General features: G+C 27.3%; 1 protein-coding gene and 1 long non-coding RNA gene across 3 annotated transcripts; one reads left to right on the top strand and one right to left on the bottom strand.

Annotated features, from left to right (window-relative positions):
• The first annotated feature begins 488 nt into the window (after positions 1–488).
• LOC108810559 (uncharacterized) lies at positions 489–1,825 on the top strand. 2 transcript variants are annotated; one of them, XR_008935820.1, is made up of 2 exons: positions 489–759; positions 1,293–1,825. It is a non-coding gene; the product is annotated as an uncharacterized LOC108810559 (long non-coding RNA). The 2 variants fall into 2 exon arrangements; XR_008935821.1 differs by lacking the exon at positions 489–759 and adding an exon at positions 788–1,086.
• A 2,883-nt stretch (positions 1,826–4,708) lies between these two features.
• Positions 4,709–14,923, bottom strand: LOC108808495 (WAT1-related protein At1g01070-like). The gene is made up of 5 exons (XM_056988923.1): positions 14,655–14,923; positions 14,507–14,569; positions 11,646–11,762; positions 8,209–8,614; positions 4,709–4,864 (listed from the first exon to the last, which is right to left on the bottom strand). Exons 1-5 carry the CDS (start codon positions 14,858–14,860, stop codon positions 4,709–4,711), a joined length of 948 nt encoding a protein of 315 aa, XP_056844903.1. The 5' UTR covers positions 14,861–14,923.
• Between the last annotated feature and the right edge of the window lie 432 nt (positions 14,924–15,355).

The raw sequence follows: 15,355 nt of genomic DNA, 5'->3' as shown, positions 1-15,355 counted from the left end.
TGTATAATTAGATCATATAAAAAATCAAACATTTGTATAAAAAGATCATGAAATCTTTGAATAATTAAATATTCGAAAGAAAGGATTCATCAAATAGTCAGAGTTGATGTAAATCCTCCGAGTAAACTAAAAAAAAATGAACTCGTGATAATAAACCATTTATGTGTGATTTCTGTGTAACTTAGGCATTCCAACCCAAACCGGGAAACTATTGTCGTCTACATCAGTTAGAGCATCTCCAATGTAAAACTCTATTTTTTCCTCCAAAATTGAGTAAAAGTGAATATGGAGTAAAATTGCTCCAACCACACTCCATTTTTCACTCCATAATGGAGTTATGAACAAACAAAAAATAGATTACTCCATTTATGGAGTAAACTTCAAAATGGAGTGAGATATGGAGTTGGGTTGGAGCATATGTTACTCCATAATCACTTTTACTCCATTTTGAAGTTAAAAATGGAGTTGGGTTGGAGATGCCCTTAGACACTAAATTTCCCAAATTTTAGGGTTTATACCCCTCTTCTATCTCAGACGACGATGATGTTCTTAAGCGTTCTCTTGAAACCAACAAAAAAGTTTTGACAGATCGTGTGTTTAATATCGGCGTGAAAATCTGTTTCCCAGTATTAAGTCGCGTCGTTTAATCTTCTGTTCTAATTAACCAAGATGTTCCGAGCTACAGATTCATTGCCTTTATCTTTTTCTTAACTCCATCAACCATGATCTGATATTCAATTCATCTTTCTCTATAAATATGTAAGTCTCATACCCTTAAATCATCACTTTAATTGTTGCATTTCTAAACTTCCAGATACAAAAATGAATACTCTGCTATCTACCTCGCTGAAATGAAGACATGATCCTTCTGATTCTTAGGTCTACTCATGTCTTAGCTTTAGCTTTGTTCACATGTTACAGAAATTTGGTTTCCTTTTAGAAAGTACGAAGCTATGCTTGAAATTGAAAATTTTGGTGATGATAAACATTTTATGTGTATGTGTTGTTTCTTCTTATCAGATGAGCTCATTAATTATGGATCCAATCTTGGAATGTTTCGCTAAATTGAGTATTCGACATTAGCTGGTAATCGCTAAATTAGTGATATTTCATGATCTGGATCATACTTACATTTGTTTCATGTAAAATGTGGCGTTGAAAAAATCTTATGTTTATATTGTTCTCTTAGGTTTGTCATGTATGCACAAATAATTTATAGATAAAAGACTCAATTGCAGTGTTTAAATTTATAGATAACTGACCATGAGTGGTGACTATTTTTGTTTGTGCAGAAGGACTCATATTCTTCTTATGATCGGAAAGATAAATTCAAGGAGAAGAAGCTTCAGAATCTTGCCTTGCTGGAAAGAGAAGAAAATAAACTGAAAGATTAAGCTCTGCACTTCCATCAGAACCAAGGAAATTAGTTGGTCATACAGTTAATGTTTGAGAATTCTTTACCCAAAAAGAAGATGAACCTACACAAAGAAATTGTTGTTTCTGTGAATTTTCAGAAGCTGATGAAAGTAGCACTTAAAACATGTACTGTTAAGTTTTTCTCCACGTGAAAGAACTTAGTGTACTTTGGTTCCTTTTTCTATTTGATTCAGTTTAAGTTGAACTTAGTGTACTTTGGTTCCTTTTTCTATTTGATTCAGCTTAAGTTACAATATTGTGTTTGTTCAAAGCTTTTAGATGCAAGTTGTTTTCTCCTCTCTATTATGGTTGTAAACTTGTGATGTGATCATCTTTGATCACAATTTGAAACTTTTTGAGTGTGTTGTAATATATTTGAAATTAACTATCGGTTTGGAACTTTGAACAATGATAAAATGATTTCTATATGTTTTGTTTAACAAAGGATTTTATTGAATGAATTAAATAATGTTACAAAGGAAACTGTTGAGAGAACCACCAACTCAGGGGGGAAAAACACCAACTACCATGCAAAAGCTAGGAAGAGATTCATCCACCATACATGGTGTTGAGTCAGTAAAACCATTAGTAGAGAGTAGTAGAGGTAATGGTCTAGAGACCCGACGATGGAGTGGAAGCTACACCAGCTGTATAGATTTATAATATGATTTAACGAGTATGTTGGGCCATTGATTATGATGGACCAAAAACTGTTTCAACTAATGAACCCTAAACATGTTATAAACATCATAGTAAAAATCTAAAATGTTTTCCACAACAAGTATTGTGACTTAAAAAAAAACAATCAAACAACTACTGTCTGAAATTATAAACACAATATATAGAAAAGGAAAAAATGAAAATTTTAATACTAAGATGACTGAAACCAATATTAGTTTATAAAAAAACAACTAGATTTTGATCCGATCTTAATAGCGTGGGTTCAATTTTTTTTTTCAAAAAATCTTTAATTGATTTTAAACCACTACTATTTTTTTGTTTCACATTATAGTTATTCATTTTAATGTCTTTATTATTCATTATTTTCAAAATGTGAGATTTATTCAGAATAAATTTAAAGATGATATGTATGTTTCAAATAGTAGAGACATTCAATATTATATATATTTTAACTTTTGAAATGTATTAACCAATGTTTTAAAAACCGGATCAGACCATACAATCGAACCGATCGGACTGTGACTCGCTCTTTTAACCAGTTCTGGGTTGTGCTAAAACTGGATTTGAGTGAAACCGGCAAATCCGGTCGAAAACCAGTCAAACTCATTAACACATGTGACCTAGTTCGATGTTAAAACCCGGTTTTCTCAAATTCAAGTTTAAAAAATAAAATAAACTACAAATTTTTAAGATTTTATCAAAAGTTCATATTATTTTCTAATACATATCTAAATAAATAAACTTTTATAATATTTTTTGAATTTTTCATTTTATTTTCATATCAGTTTTAGAATATAACATTGATATAAACTTATATCAAAACTATTTTTATATTTATACTTATATATAGTTACTTAATTTAAAATTAAATCAAAATTAAACGGTTAAACAGATTAAACCGGTTCAACTATTGATCTGGTCCGACCATTGACCCAGCTACAATGCTGAGTTAATATACCGTCCGGTTTCCAAGATATTGATATTAACACACGAGCTGTCAATTTTAAATTAAAAAATAATTTTTCCTTACATATATTTATATCATAGTTATAAATATCTATTTACATTATTATATAACCAATTATTTTTATTATTGATATAGTTTTCAATTTCAGATATTAAAGTTGTGATAATATTTCATAACTAGATTCAAGAAATACATGAATAACATATCACTTAATAAGTACAATGAATATTGTTAACTTTGTATTAAAAAGGTATACATCAAAATGGTTTGTATTATGTTCGATTATCTATGTAGCGTCCAAAAAATATGATTGATATTAATCTGTTCGTTATGATTATTTTCTTAAGTATTTTTCTGTATTAAGTGAATAATAATAAAATATGTATGTAGAATATTGTTAATTTTGTTAAGATATCTCTTTAACAACATTAAATAAATTCTGAGTTAATGTGTGGAATATTACTTTAGCTTAAATATAGGTTGATTTATGTGGTGTTAGTCTAACTAATAGGTCCAATGACTTTTCATAGATAGATTTTTTAGAACTTTTTCTGTTTTAATAGTATAGATATAGTATAGATAGAGGAAAAAAAAATTAAAATATAACTTCAACACCAATAACAATATATTGGAGAATTTCTCGAATATACATACGAATTAGAAAATTTTAAAAGTAACAATTTAATATATTGGTAGAGAAATAGTGTGATAATTTGTCAATAACTTGAACAATATTGTTTTTCTACAATAAAATATAAAGAGAGGTTGTGTAATTACAAATTTCTATTTTATATTTAGTAAACATAATAGAACACAACACTATACTATTGTAATATTACATGTCAAAGAAAGAGATACAAATTGTATCAATTCTATTATATATTTCTAAATAGAATATAATATAATTATATTTTATTGTAACCTTACATATTAAATTTTATAAATATATGTTTTGTTTTTGAGAATTCAAAACATGTAATATAACAAGAAATGTATATTTCTTAGAGGTAAATAAAATATTTGAATAAGTAACTTTTAAATTGAAAAAGTAATTAAAATGAGAGGTGACAATGATGAATGATGAAATGGAATTATACAAAAAACAACAACAAAAAACATTCCCAACCAACACTATACCATATACTTAACCATCAACACATCCAATCAAACCATCCACCTCAAGCATATTTTAAAACACACATCATGCATATCAATTACATTCGTAATCTTTAACACACAAATAACAAAATACAAAACAGAAAAATAAGAAAGGAGTTGCGCTTGGGGGAAAACACCAATATGGTGAACCTGCAGTTCGATTCCCGCTTGCCACATGAACTGTCTTAAATGGTAATAATATATAGCTGTTGTGGGTCTTGTGAAATTAGTCGTTTGACCTCGATCGCCGGATCCCCACGGTTATAAAAAAAGAAGCTGCTTTCTAATGCAATTTTAATATTGTCAATGCTTTATTACAAGGACTGCTGCAATTGCTATCTTATTAATAAAAGAGGTGACCTACAAAAGAATTATGGAATTATGGAATTATGTGATCCAGTAAAATTAGTATACTGCAACCGAAGTTATATGAGCATGGACCTACATTCACATATTGAAAGCTAAGTTCAAAAAAAAAAAGAGAAATTACCTGCCGAGGTACAAAGGAGTGTGTGAGATGATGAAATCGAATAGAGTAGCTGAGATGAGCATAATGGGACTAAATGTTGATGCGAAAACGGCTCCCAGTTTCTTTATCGACCATGCTGTTGCTACTGTCGTCATCGCTTGCCCCACTATTCCCTATATTTATACATTTAAATAATCAGGACCGTATCTAATATATTTTAATCCAAGTCCTAGTCAATTTTCAAAAAGATCAGTATTCCTTCTTTTTCATAAATATGCATATCTGTTTTTCTTTCTTCTAAATGCTAGACAAATCTATATCTATAAAAGAAAGATGTATCCCACCTGCTGACACCTAGGATTCCACCTAAGAAATTCGAGCTCTGACATCGCGACACCTGTCCATTTACATGAAGCGCATCGTTTCATTTATTCCGTTCGTTAGTGGGCTTCGCGTGTTATAATTGGGCTCAGTCTCATATTCGCGTGTTATATAGATTCTCACAGTACGATGCCTTCATCCCACCAGGTCATGTGACATTACATTATATATAAAAACAAAACGACTACATAATATATAAAAACAAAACGACCCCAAAAACTATGTTATAATATAATGAATGCATACAACAGCTACAATAGCTATAATTCACTTACTAAACATTACTCCCTCCGTTTTCTTTTATAAGTCGTTTTAAAATCTTACATATAGATTAAGAAAACCATAAATTTCTTATATTTTCTAAACAAAAACATCATTAATTATTTCAATAACCACAAATCAACCAATGGGAAAATAGAAGACATATTATCATTGGTCATACAAGGTTAACTGTTAATAAATTTTACATAAAAAACCGAAAACGTCACATAATTTGGAACAAAAAATTTCCTCTAAAACGAATTATAAAAGAAAACGAAGGGAGTATCATTTAAGTCATATTGTAAAAAATAAAATATCATAAACTTTTTATATTTTATCTTCAATAGTATAAATTTTTAATTAGTATTTTATAAAAAGGATAAATTAATACTATAATCTGGATAAGATTATAAAAGCATATTAAATTTTATTTTCAATAGTGAATAATAATTAACAAAAATGCATATTAAAAATGTAATACTACTAAATGTATCAAACATAAAATATTTTTTTTTTTATATTTTATTTTATAATATAGTTAAAATTATATCACAAACTAATACAAAATTTTATTAAATAAATATATTATTTTGTTATGTGCTTTTGATATTTAATAGTCTGTAATTTTGAATATAACTAATATTTTATTAATATATACATAAAATATAATATTGTTAAAACAAAAATATAAATGTAAATAAATTTTATAAAACATCAAAGTACAAAAATTTAATATCTAAATTTCACAAAATAATTATTTGTTAATCACATATAATAAAAATATATACATTAATACTAAAATTGAAAATATCAAATAATATAATATTATTTCTGGTGTAGAATTTAGTGTTATTGTTGGAAATGACAAAAACAAATTTGATACCAAAACACTACACCAAATTTGATATCATTGTTAGAGATTCCCTAAGTGTTTCTATCTTCTGATTTTAGCCGGTCATCTTCAAATATGATATAAATAGTGTTTCTAACTTCTGGTTTTAACCGATCATTTTCAAGAATGACATAAATATCAAAAACAATAACAATTGTTAAAAACAAATAATACTGAAATTTTAAGCACCTCACTCTCCCTATATTAAATACCCCCAATCAAAAGAGCGAAAACAAAATCTCATATAAATTAGATCGATTTATGAGTGTTATAACAATATACAATCATACACAATACCGAGAATGTCCTCATATTATTTAAGCTTATTTATTTGGGATGTGGTATTGACAAAACTAATCATTTCACATACTTGCACTCACAGCCAACTGAAATAGAGATAAGTTTACAATGATTTTATGTTTATATTATCGGAACACCAAATCCCGCGCGTAGCGCGGGCTCGCCCTAGTTTCAAATAAAGCGGCACCACTTCTATTATGTATGTTAACACTTCATTCTCATCATAATTAAAAAGAGTTATTCTTGGGTTCACCCCCTAGGGTGAACCTTTAGGTTCACCAACCAATAGCATTGTGTTATTTTAGATTTAATATCTTTTTTAAAAGGAAATAAAGTAAATGCAAGTTATATTATGTTTTTTAAATATAGAAAAAATTGTAATTGATAAAAAACGAATTTTTAAAAATAAATTTAATAACTTTTAAACCGTAAAAAAAAATACTAAACCCTAAACCCTAAATCCTAAATCCTAAACCCTAAACCCTTGGGTAAATCCTAAACCCTTGGATAAATCTTAATCTCTAAATTATAAACACTAGACACTAAATCTTAAAACACTAAACTCTAAACCATAAACCCTAAATCCTAAACCCTAAACCTGAACCCTTGGATAAACCCTAAACCCTTGAATAAATTTTAATTTCTAAATTATAAACACTAGACACTAAATGTTAAAACACTAAACCATTAATACTAAACCCTAAACCCTAAACCTTAAATCCCTAAACCCTTGTGTAAATTCTAAATCCTTGGATAAATCATAAATTCTTGGACTTATAACTTGTAGTTCATCTGAAGGTTTAGAGTTTAATGTTTAAAATTTAGGGGTTAGAGTTTTGTATTTTGTTGACAGTGTTAAAAAATATTTTAATTTTTTTACAACTACTATTTATTTTTATTTATTTTTATCTTTTTATTTTAAAAACATAATATAACTTAGTAATTATTTTATTTCCTTTTATAAAAGATACTAAATCTAAAATAAGACAATGCTATTGGTTGGTGAACCTAAAAGTTCACCCTAGGGGGTGAACCTAAGAAAAAGTCAATTAAAAATATAAGAAGTAAATAATCAACCAATCAAAGTGATACCAAAGAACATAAGCTTTTATTAAAAATATAGTGGTTGAAAACATAATTGTAAAATTTGAATGCTAAGTGACTTGGCTTAGCTTTTGGCATATATACCAAAAATTCAAAAAAAAAAAACACAGAGCGCTTATATTTTAACAGAACTTTTTCATCCTCTAGAATATAAAATAATATACATAACAAGGTCCAATATATTTATTTGGTTATTACCTGAGAATCTTATCCAAGACAATGACACTTAGTTGTAAAACATAAGATTTCGCCAAATTAATGGAGTCTCTTTCAATTAAGAAAAAAATTAGTCTTATGAGCAGCTGAGCAAATCAAACATACATAATTTCCAGGGAATGGATTACATGCACCAGCTTAGTTGGGATTAAAATAATATACATGTCATTACAAAAATTCGAGGATTATATAGCAGAAGATGATAGTGTAAGACAAAGGGAAATTTTGTTTAAGAGATTCCATAATTTTAAAGCTTTTGCAGAACTAACACCATGGTTTTTTTTTTTGTCAACTCTAACACCATGGTTTATTAAAATAGTTTTAAATCCCTATTCAAGTTGTGGTACGTATGAACTGACTTACAGCGTATGCAATGACGAAAAGTACGAATCTATCATCAATGACCCAATCATTGACAGTTCTCCTTTTGTAGAGACTTAAGAGAGCACATTGGACTGAGCCGAAAACGGACATGAGACAAATGCTCGTGTATTTGCAAGGGTACTTCATGTTTAAAGTCTCTTGGAAAAGCATCCATATACAAAAAAATGTGACTCCTATAGCAGAAAAGAGACATCCAAGAAGCCAATTATTCGTCTTGCTTTGATGGTTGTTATTGTTGTTGTGAAGAGCCTCTGGGTGAGAGTGAAAGTGTGTTATTTGAGGACCTTTGTAAAATGTTAACAACATCGCTCCACTGACGCATATCAATGTTCCTATCACTTTTAGCATTCCTGATTTGCTCTTTAGAACTCTTACGCTTTCCATCCTGAAATTTACATAAATTTAGAACACTATTTTACTGTACTTGATGTGTCCCCTGCATTTTGATACGTTAGGTGTTTTTCTTTGTTTTGAAACACTGATACGTTAGGTGTTTAATATCTTTAAAATCCATGCACTGTTTTCTCTTTTATGCGTTCTTATATAATAATATATTAGAATATAAGATATTACAACATTCTCTTGGTTTGTTGAGAAAAGTAACTATATAACAGCTTACACATAATTCGCATTAAAAAAAATTATGTATAATAAATTTTATTATTAAAATTTAATTGTATATACTCTCTGTTTCTGAAAATCATGTGTATCGTCTAATTATATGGTCGATGAAAAAATATGTCAACAGAGAATGGAAAACTATTTAATAAAAATCAACTAGATTCGGACCCGCCCTAAAGGGCGGAAATTAATTTGTCAAAATTTAGTTTTAATATATGTTATATATGAAACATATAGATAATATTTTATTAAATATATATAACTGAATGGTGTTACAATTTGTGTTGTACATGTTGTTAGTTTTTATTTAATCTTGTTTCATTTTAATATAATAGTTTACTTTGTTACACTTTTTAACTCATATTTTAAATTTAAAATATTTTATTTTGTTAATATAATTTTTTATTTATTTTAAACAAATTTATACGATGTCCTTACAATCTAATCAGAATTATTTTGTTAAAAATATTAAGGAAAGTTGTTGGAGAATATTCATCTATTTTTTTTTTTAAAAAAGATAGATTTAAGTAAAGTTAAAAAATATGTTGTTCTTAGTGGATTTCTTGTTTGCAATACTCATAGTTTTTAAAAAACGAATTTAAAAATATATTCACTATATGCCACCAATATTTAGTGGTTTGAACAAAAAAATTCATGTTCTTGCATAACTGTGTATGATGTGATATGATGCAGATGAAGATTAAATATATGAAGGTAAGTTAGCGATATGAACATAAGCATATGTTGTTCTATGCCACTATTGTTTGGTTTTTGGAAGATTAATTTTTGTTTTTGTAAAAATGTCCAACACATTTTTCTCTTATGTTTCGAATGATATAAAACTCGTTGAGTTAAGAGTGGTTCATTTTTGTATGATCTGTTATATTAAGAGATAACCAAAAATATTTTAAAGATGTTATTGATTAAGTTCAATTGATCTACTTTGGTTAAGATTTGGTTAAATTTAAGTTAGTAGGTTGCATTGTATATGAGTCATGATATATTCTAGTAACAACTATGAAAGAGTCCAAATTTATATGACAACTTCAAGTAGTAAATAAAAAACAATCCCTAAAATAATAGATTAGATACATTTTTTTAATTTGGTTGATTTTTATAATATGCTATGACTATATACATTTTATATAATTGTTGATTACGTGTTTAGAAAAATCGAGGTTTTTTCAGTTATATTAAAAATTCTGAAGTAATATTACATTTTTGTAAAGGTATATAATTGTTGGTTTTACATTTTTGTAAAGGTATTAACTTCCAGAAGAAGAAAAAAAACTAATTTCTGAAACATCATAGTTGAAATGATTGTAACAATGACGCTAATTTTTTTTTCAGATGCCATTTACGTATTTGATTTATAAAGACTTGTAAACATGAAATTACATTACATATCGATTCTATGTACCTTATTATATTCAACTGCATATGGCTTGTAATTATCCAATTAACATTACGAACTGCTGCAAATATACACTTGGTATTATAGTTTAAGTTTATATTACTATATAGTATAGCCCGATATGTAAGCAAGATGGATTTAGTATCTGGGCATATTATGATTCCTAAATAGACTTAAATGATTTTTTTTAAATGTGGTTCCTTTAATATAGGAATGGTAGTCACGTAAATCCTAAAGAAATTGAAGGGATGTAAAAAATATTCATGTTTCAATTGTATAAATATTTAGTTCTAATGAGATGGAATGGGTCCAAAACTTAAATGACAATTTTTAAGTAGATAAAAATAGCACTCTAAATTAATAGATTAGATTCTTAATTTTGTAAGATGATTAAAAAGATCAACTTTATGTATATGTTGAGTCTAAAGTCTATTTCTCGTTTTATTAGATCTAGTATTCTCAGTAATGTAATTTTTATGAAATAAAATAATAGTAAGAATATTTTTTCTTGATATAGAAATCGAATATAAATGGTTTGTGTCAAATCATGTCGATCTTTAAAATGCTGCATAAATAGATTTTAATAGTTCTATATGACGAAATGATCATTAATCTAGTTTAAACGATTCATGGATTTAATTAATAACTAGATTTTGACCCGTGCTTTCAAAGCGCGGAATTGTCTCTTTTGAAATATTATATTTTACAACATATTTATTTTATTACATATATATATGTATATACTTAAGAAGAAAATTATAGTGTGTTTTATATGTGTTGGTGTTGAAACTAATACAATGCTATCAAAATTAATGTTTTCTTATTTTTTGGTTTTATAATAAAACTTATTTTATACAACAATCTACCAATGATATTCTCCCATTTTTTTATAATTAATAACTGTTTTTATAATTAATTTTATAATTAGTACCGTTAAATGTAAGTTTTATGAATTTTTAAACCAGTGGATATTTATTTAATTCTAGTATAAAAATGTATACTTTCTCCAATTAATGAAATAATATAGAGTTGCCCACGTATTAGACTTTCAGTTGTTTCTCTCTAATCGTTTGTGGCAAATCTTAGTGGCTGTTTAAAATCGAAATGGGCTTGAAAATCACTCATTTTTAACTGCCGAAATATGCTTAAATCAGTTTGGATCTAAATTACATTAAATTGGGATTGCGTTTAAAATATTTGATTATGATTGGTGCAATTAATGGTAGAAATTCATTTTTAAAAAGCAATAAAAAATAATGGCATTCCTATGTAATTATCTACAAAAATCAAGGGTATAATCCTATTAAGTATTCTGCTTTAATAGTATAGATACTTTATGATTATTTAACCTGACTTAGAATGAATGACGGTTCATCAGTACCTTAAAATAAGGGACAAAGCAAAGGTAATCGCAGGCATCATGCTCGTAAAAGCACCCGCAACATTTGCTGACGTGTACGCCAAACCAAGCATAAAGAAAAATTGTGCCAAACTCCCTCTGTGGATCATCAAAAATATATAAAAACAAAACAAAAATTAGAGCTTAACTATATAAATTTTAAACTGACAATATAATTTGTTGTTATAGCAAAAAAAAAAAACTAAAAAATCTAAGAGCATCCACAACACCAACTCAAACTAGTCTCAAAAAATAAATTTTAACTAGATTTTGATCAGTTCCTTTTTTTATTTTGGGTAAAATTATTAATTGGTATTGAGTACTATTTTAAAAGTTTGATCAATATATTTATGTTAAAAATAGATATTCAGTGTTTTCATATCTACTTGGATCCGTGGTTGAACTGGTAAACCTGGTGACCGATATATAATACAGTTCAAATTTAATGAAGAAATTGTTAATTAAAAATCTATAGAACACTATAAAATCTAAAATATTATTATTAATATGTGACATAACCATGATTGACCCATTAAAATCCAGAGAAAACTGATAATATTTATTTAAAATTAAATTTAAATTTTATATACTTTTAAATTATACATAAAATTGAAAAAAAACTATTAGATTTGTAACTTTTTGTAGTTTGATGAATTTTTTTACTATTCGAAAAAGATATTAGAAAAGCAAAATTTATTTATATGACAATATTAGTTTACTTTTTTATTTATATTTTTTTAGAAATAATTTTAAAGATGTCGGAAATATTTCAAAATACTCCCTCTGTTCCAAATTGTAAGTAGTTTTAGCTAAAAGCATTAATATTAAGAAAAGTAATCATTTGTTAAAAAGTATCATTTAATGTATTATTTCAACCAATAATAAAATAGCTAACATTATTTGATTGGTCACACACTATTCAATAAATATAAAGTTGCCTTGAAATGTTAAAACTACTTACATTGTGAAACAATTGTTTTTTGCTAAAACTACTTATAATATAAAACGGAGGGAGTATAATTTATTATAGATTGCATTAAATGGAATCAGATATAGAAGAGCTTAATTAATACATAATTGACCGAGATATTTGTTTACATATACCTCTTTAAATTTTACCTTATTTAATCTATATTCAACAGTATATATTTTGTAATATTATATGCTAGGCAAAATTAAATAAAAGGTATAGTTTTTTCAAAATATTTTATCTAGGATCAAGTTGAGCTCATATGTCGTAATTCTGTTTTAATAATATTGATAATAGTTATGGTTTTGTGTATATTATCTGAAATATAAAAACATGATTTTTATATGTTCTACAGAAAACATGATTCATATTCTACATTTGTAATCTATACAAACTTACATGACATTTGATTTAGTGGTATACATATACATACATGATCAAGAGTTCCATGTTATTTTTTTGTTATAACCATGATTTAGTGATGAATTTGAGTTGTCTTGACTAATGATATTTTTTTACAGGCTTGGGTACATGCGTTATTAATTTGTTTGGTAAAATAATTCTATTGACCAAACACGTAAATTGAGGTGGTTTGTTGAAGTTGCTAAGGACGGTTTAGACTTACGCCCTCACTGGTATAACCGCAGCGGTTGCGATTGCGGTTGCGGGAGTTTGCGGGTACGGGTGGTTGCGGTTTTAAGCGTTTTCTAGAGATATATACGATTGGTATAACAGTTATAAATTGTTGCGTTTGCGGAACTTTTATGACTGGTAAACTACCAAACGAAACATCTGTTAAATAATAATTTAACAATATTTAAATTTTATATAATTATAAAAATATTAAAAATTATAACAATATAATAAATATAAAATTATATTTATAAAATCATATTATTAAATTTTAATAATTCATAGAAAATATTTTGGTTTTAAATTTTATAATATAAATTGAAATATAATATGTATACATTTTACAATTTCTATTATTTCAATTTAAATTTTTTATTGGATATTTTTAGTATTTTTTTATTTATTCTGTTTTTAAAGAAAAAAAAATTATCCTCCCGTAACCGCCCGCAACCACAAATGCTAGTTAGAACCAGCTTTGATTTTAAGAGGTTTGGAGCGGTTTGAAGTGATTTGTAGCGTTTTCTGTGATTGTTTCGAAACGCCAACAACCGTTACGAACCGCAAAAGCTGCATTTGTGGGTGGTAGCAGAAAAACCAGCCAGCCCCTTAATGTTTGGTTAAATAATTAAATAGATTCGAAGTGGTTTGCTATAGTTATTAATCATGGTTTATAAAGTGGCATAGACTTGTAATATTAAAAGTGAAATGAGGGTTAAATTCAATATGCATTTCAGTTTTAATAGATTAGATATAAAAAATATGAATTATTTACAAAATGACATGTTTATACCCTTTAAGTGATAATCATTTATACGAAATGATAAACTTTTTTTTCTTATTTGTCTTTTCGTTATTTTAGTTCTGAGAACATCTGCAATAGGAGTCTTTAAAGGAACTTTAAAGTTCTTAAAAAAAAATTAAATAATCAGTGGATCCTACCAAAAGTTAAAGATTCAATTTTTAAAATTCCTAAATAAGGATTCGTTCTTAAAGAATTCTTGTACTATTTGCGGGTTCCTACGAAATGTGGCGGTCCGCGATTGGTTGAAATTTTTTTTATTTTTTTTTTAATCTGGAAAAATATAATTAAAAAAAAAATTCTAAGGACTCCGATGGATAACACCATTACGGGTGTTCTGAGAGACCTATCGAGAAACTACATTTATTGATATTCTAACGTTTTATTAATCACTAATGCATAAACAAATAAAAAAACAAAATAAGATTTCAGAGGACAAACCCAATCAAACCGCTGATGAAATGATCGATCAATAGCCTGAACGTTATCTTCGGTCTTATTTTCCTTTTAAAATAAAACATAAGATTTAGAAGAAAAATATTTAATCAAATCACATATAAGTAAGTTGTTGGCTCATCAAATATAGAACCTTTCCAAGAAATAAGCGAGAGGAGCCAAAATGAAGGCAGAAATAGCCAGACGATAAGCACCAATGACCATATGGTTAACACCACCATCAAGAGCCTTCTTCACAACTGCATTCACTGAACCCGTCGCTATGTTTGCTACCACAACTGCCATAGCCGGTGTCCATTTGTCTACTATTGATGATCTCTCTCCTTCAACAACATTCATTTCTGTTTCTAATCGTTTTTTCTCTCTCTATATATATGTAAGTATGTATGTCAGAGAGTGATAAGACCCGATGTGCTTTGAGTTCACCACAAGGTTTCCCATATTTATAAGCAAAGTTTTTTGTATTCCCCTATACTATACAAATAAAAATATTAAAGCTTTCACTTTGGACGACCAACTTTAAATCGTTCACTTTTGTATACGTTATTCATATAGTGGGAGTGGGAATAAGATGGTTCCCCCACTCGTATAGAGCATCGGCTATTATACGTTATGTGTTTCATTTTTCTATTTATGTATTAGTGCATTATATATTTTTGTTGATATTCTTAAAAGCTATTTCAACATATATAATAGATAATTGAAATGTTCATGTATGTATGGTCATTTTGTAAAGCTTCACTAACTAATTCAAATAGTTTATGTTCCAATTTCACTTTAATCTTTAAAACCCTTTTAGTTTTGAAGTAATTTATTTCTTTTCATATTTTTATG

Source organism: Raphanus sativus, chromosome 6 (genome assembly GCF_000801105.2).
Source record: "Raphanus sativus cultivar WK10039 chromosome 6, ASM80110v3, whole genome shotgun sequence".
NCBI lineage: Eukaryota > Viridiplantae > Streptophyta > Magnoliopsida > Brassicales > Brassicaceae > Raphanus > Raphanus sativus.
This window is presented reverse-complemented; position numbering and strand designations above follow the sequence as displayed.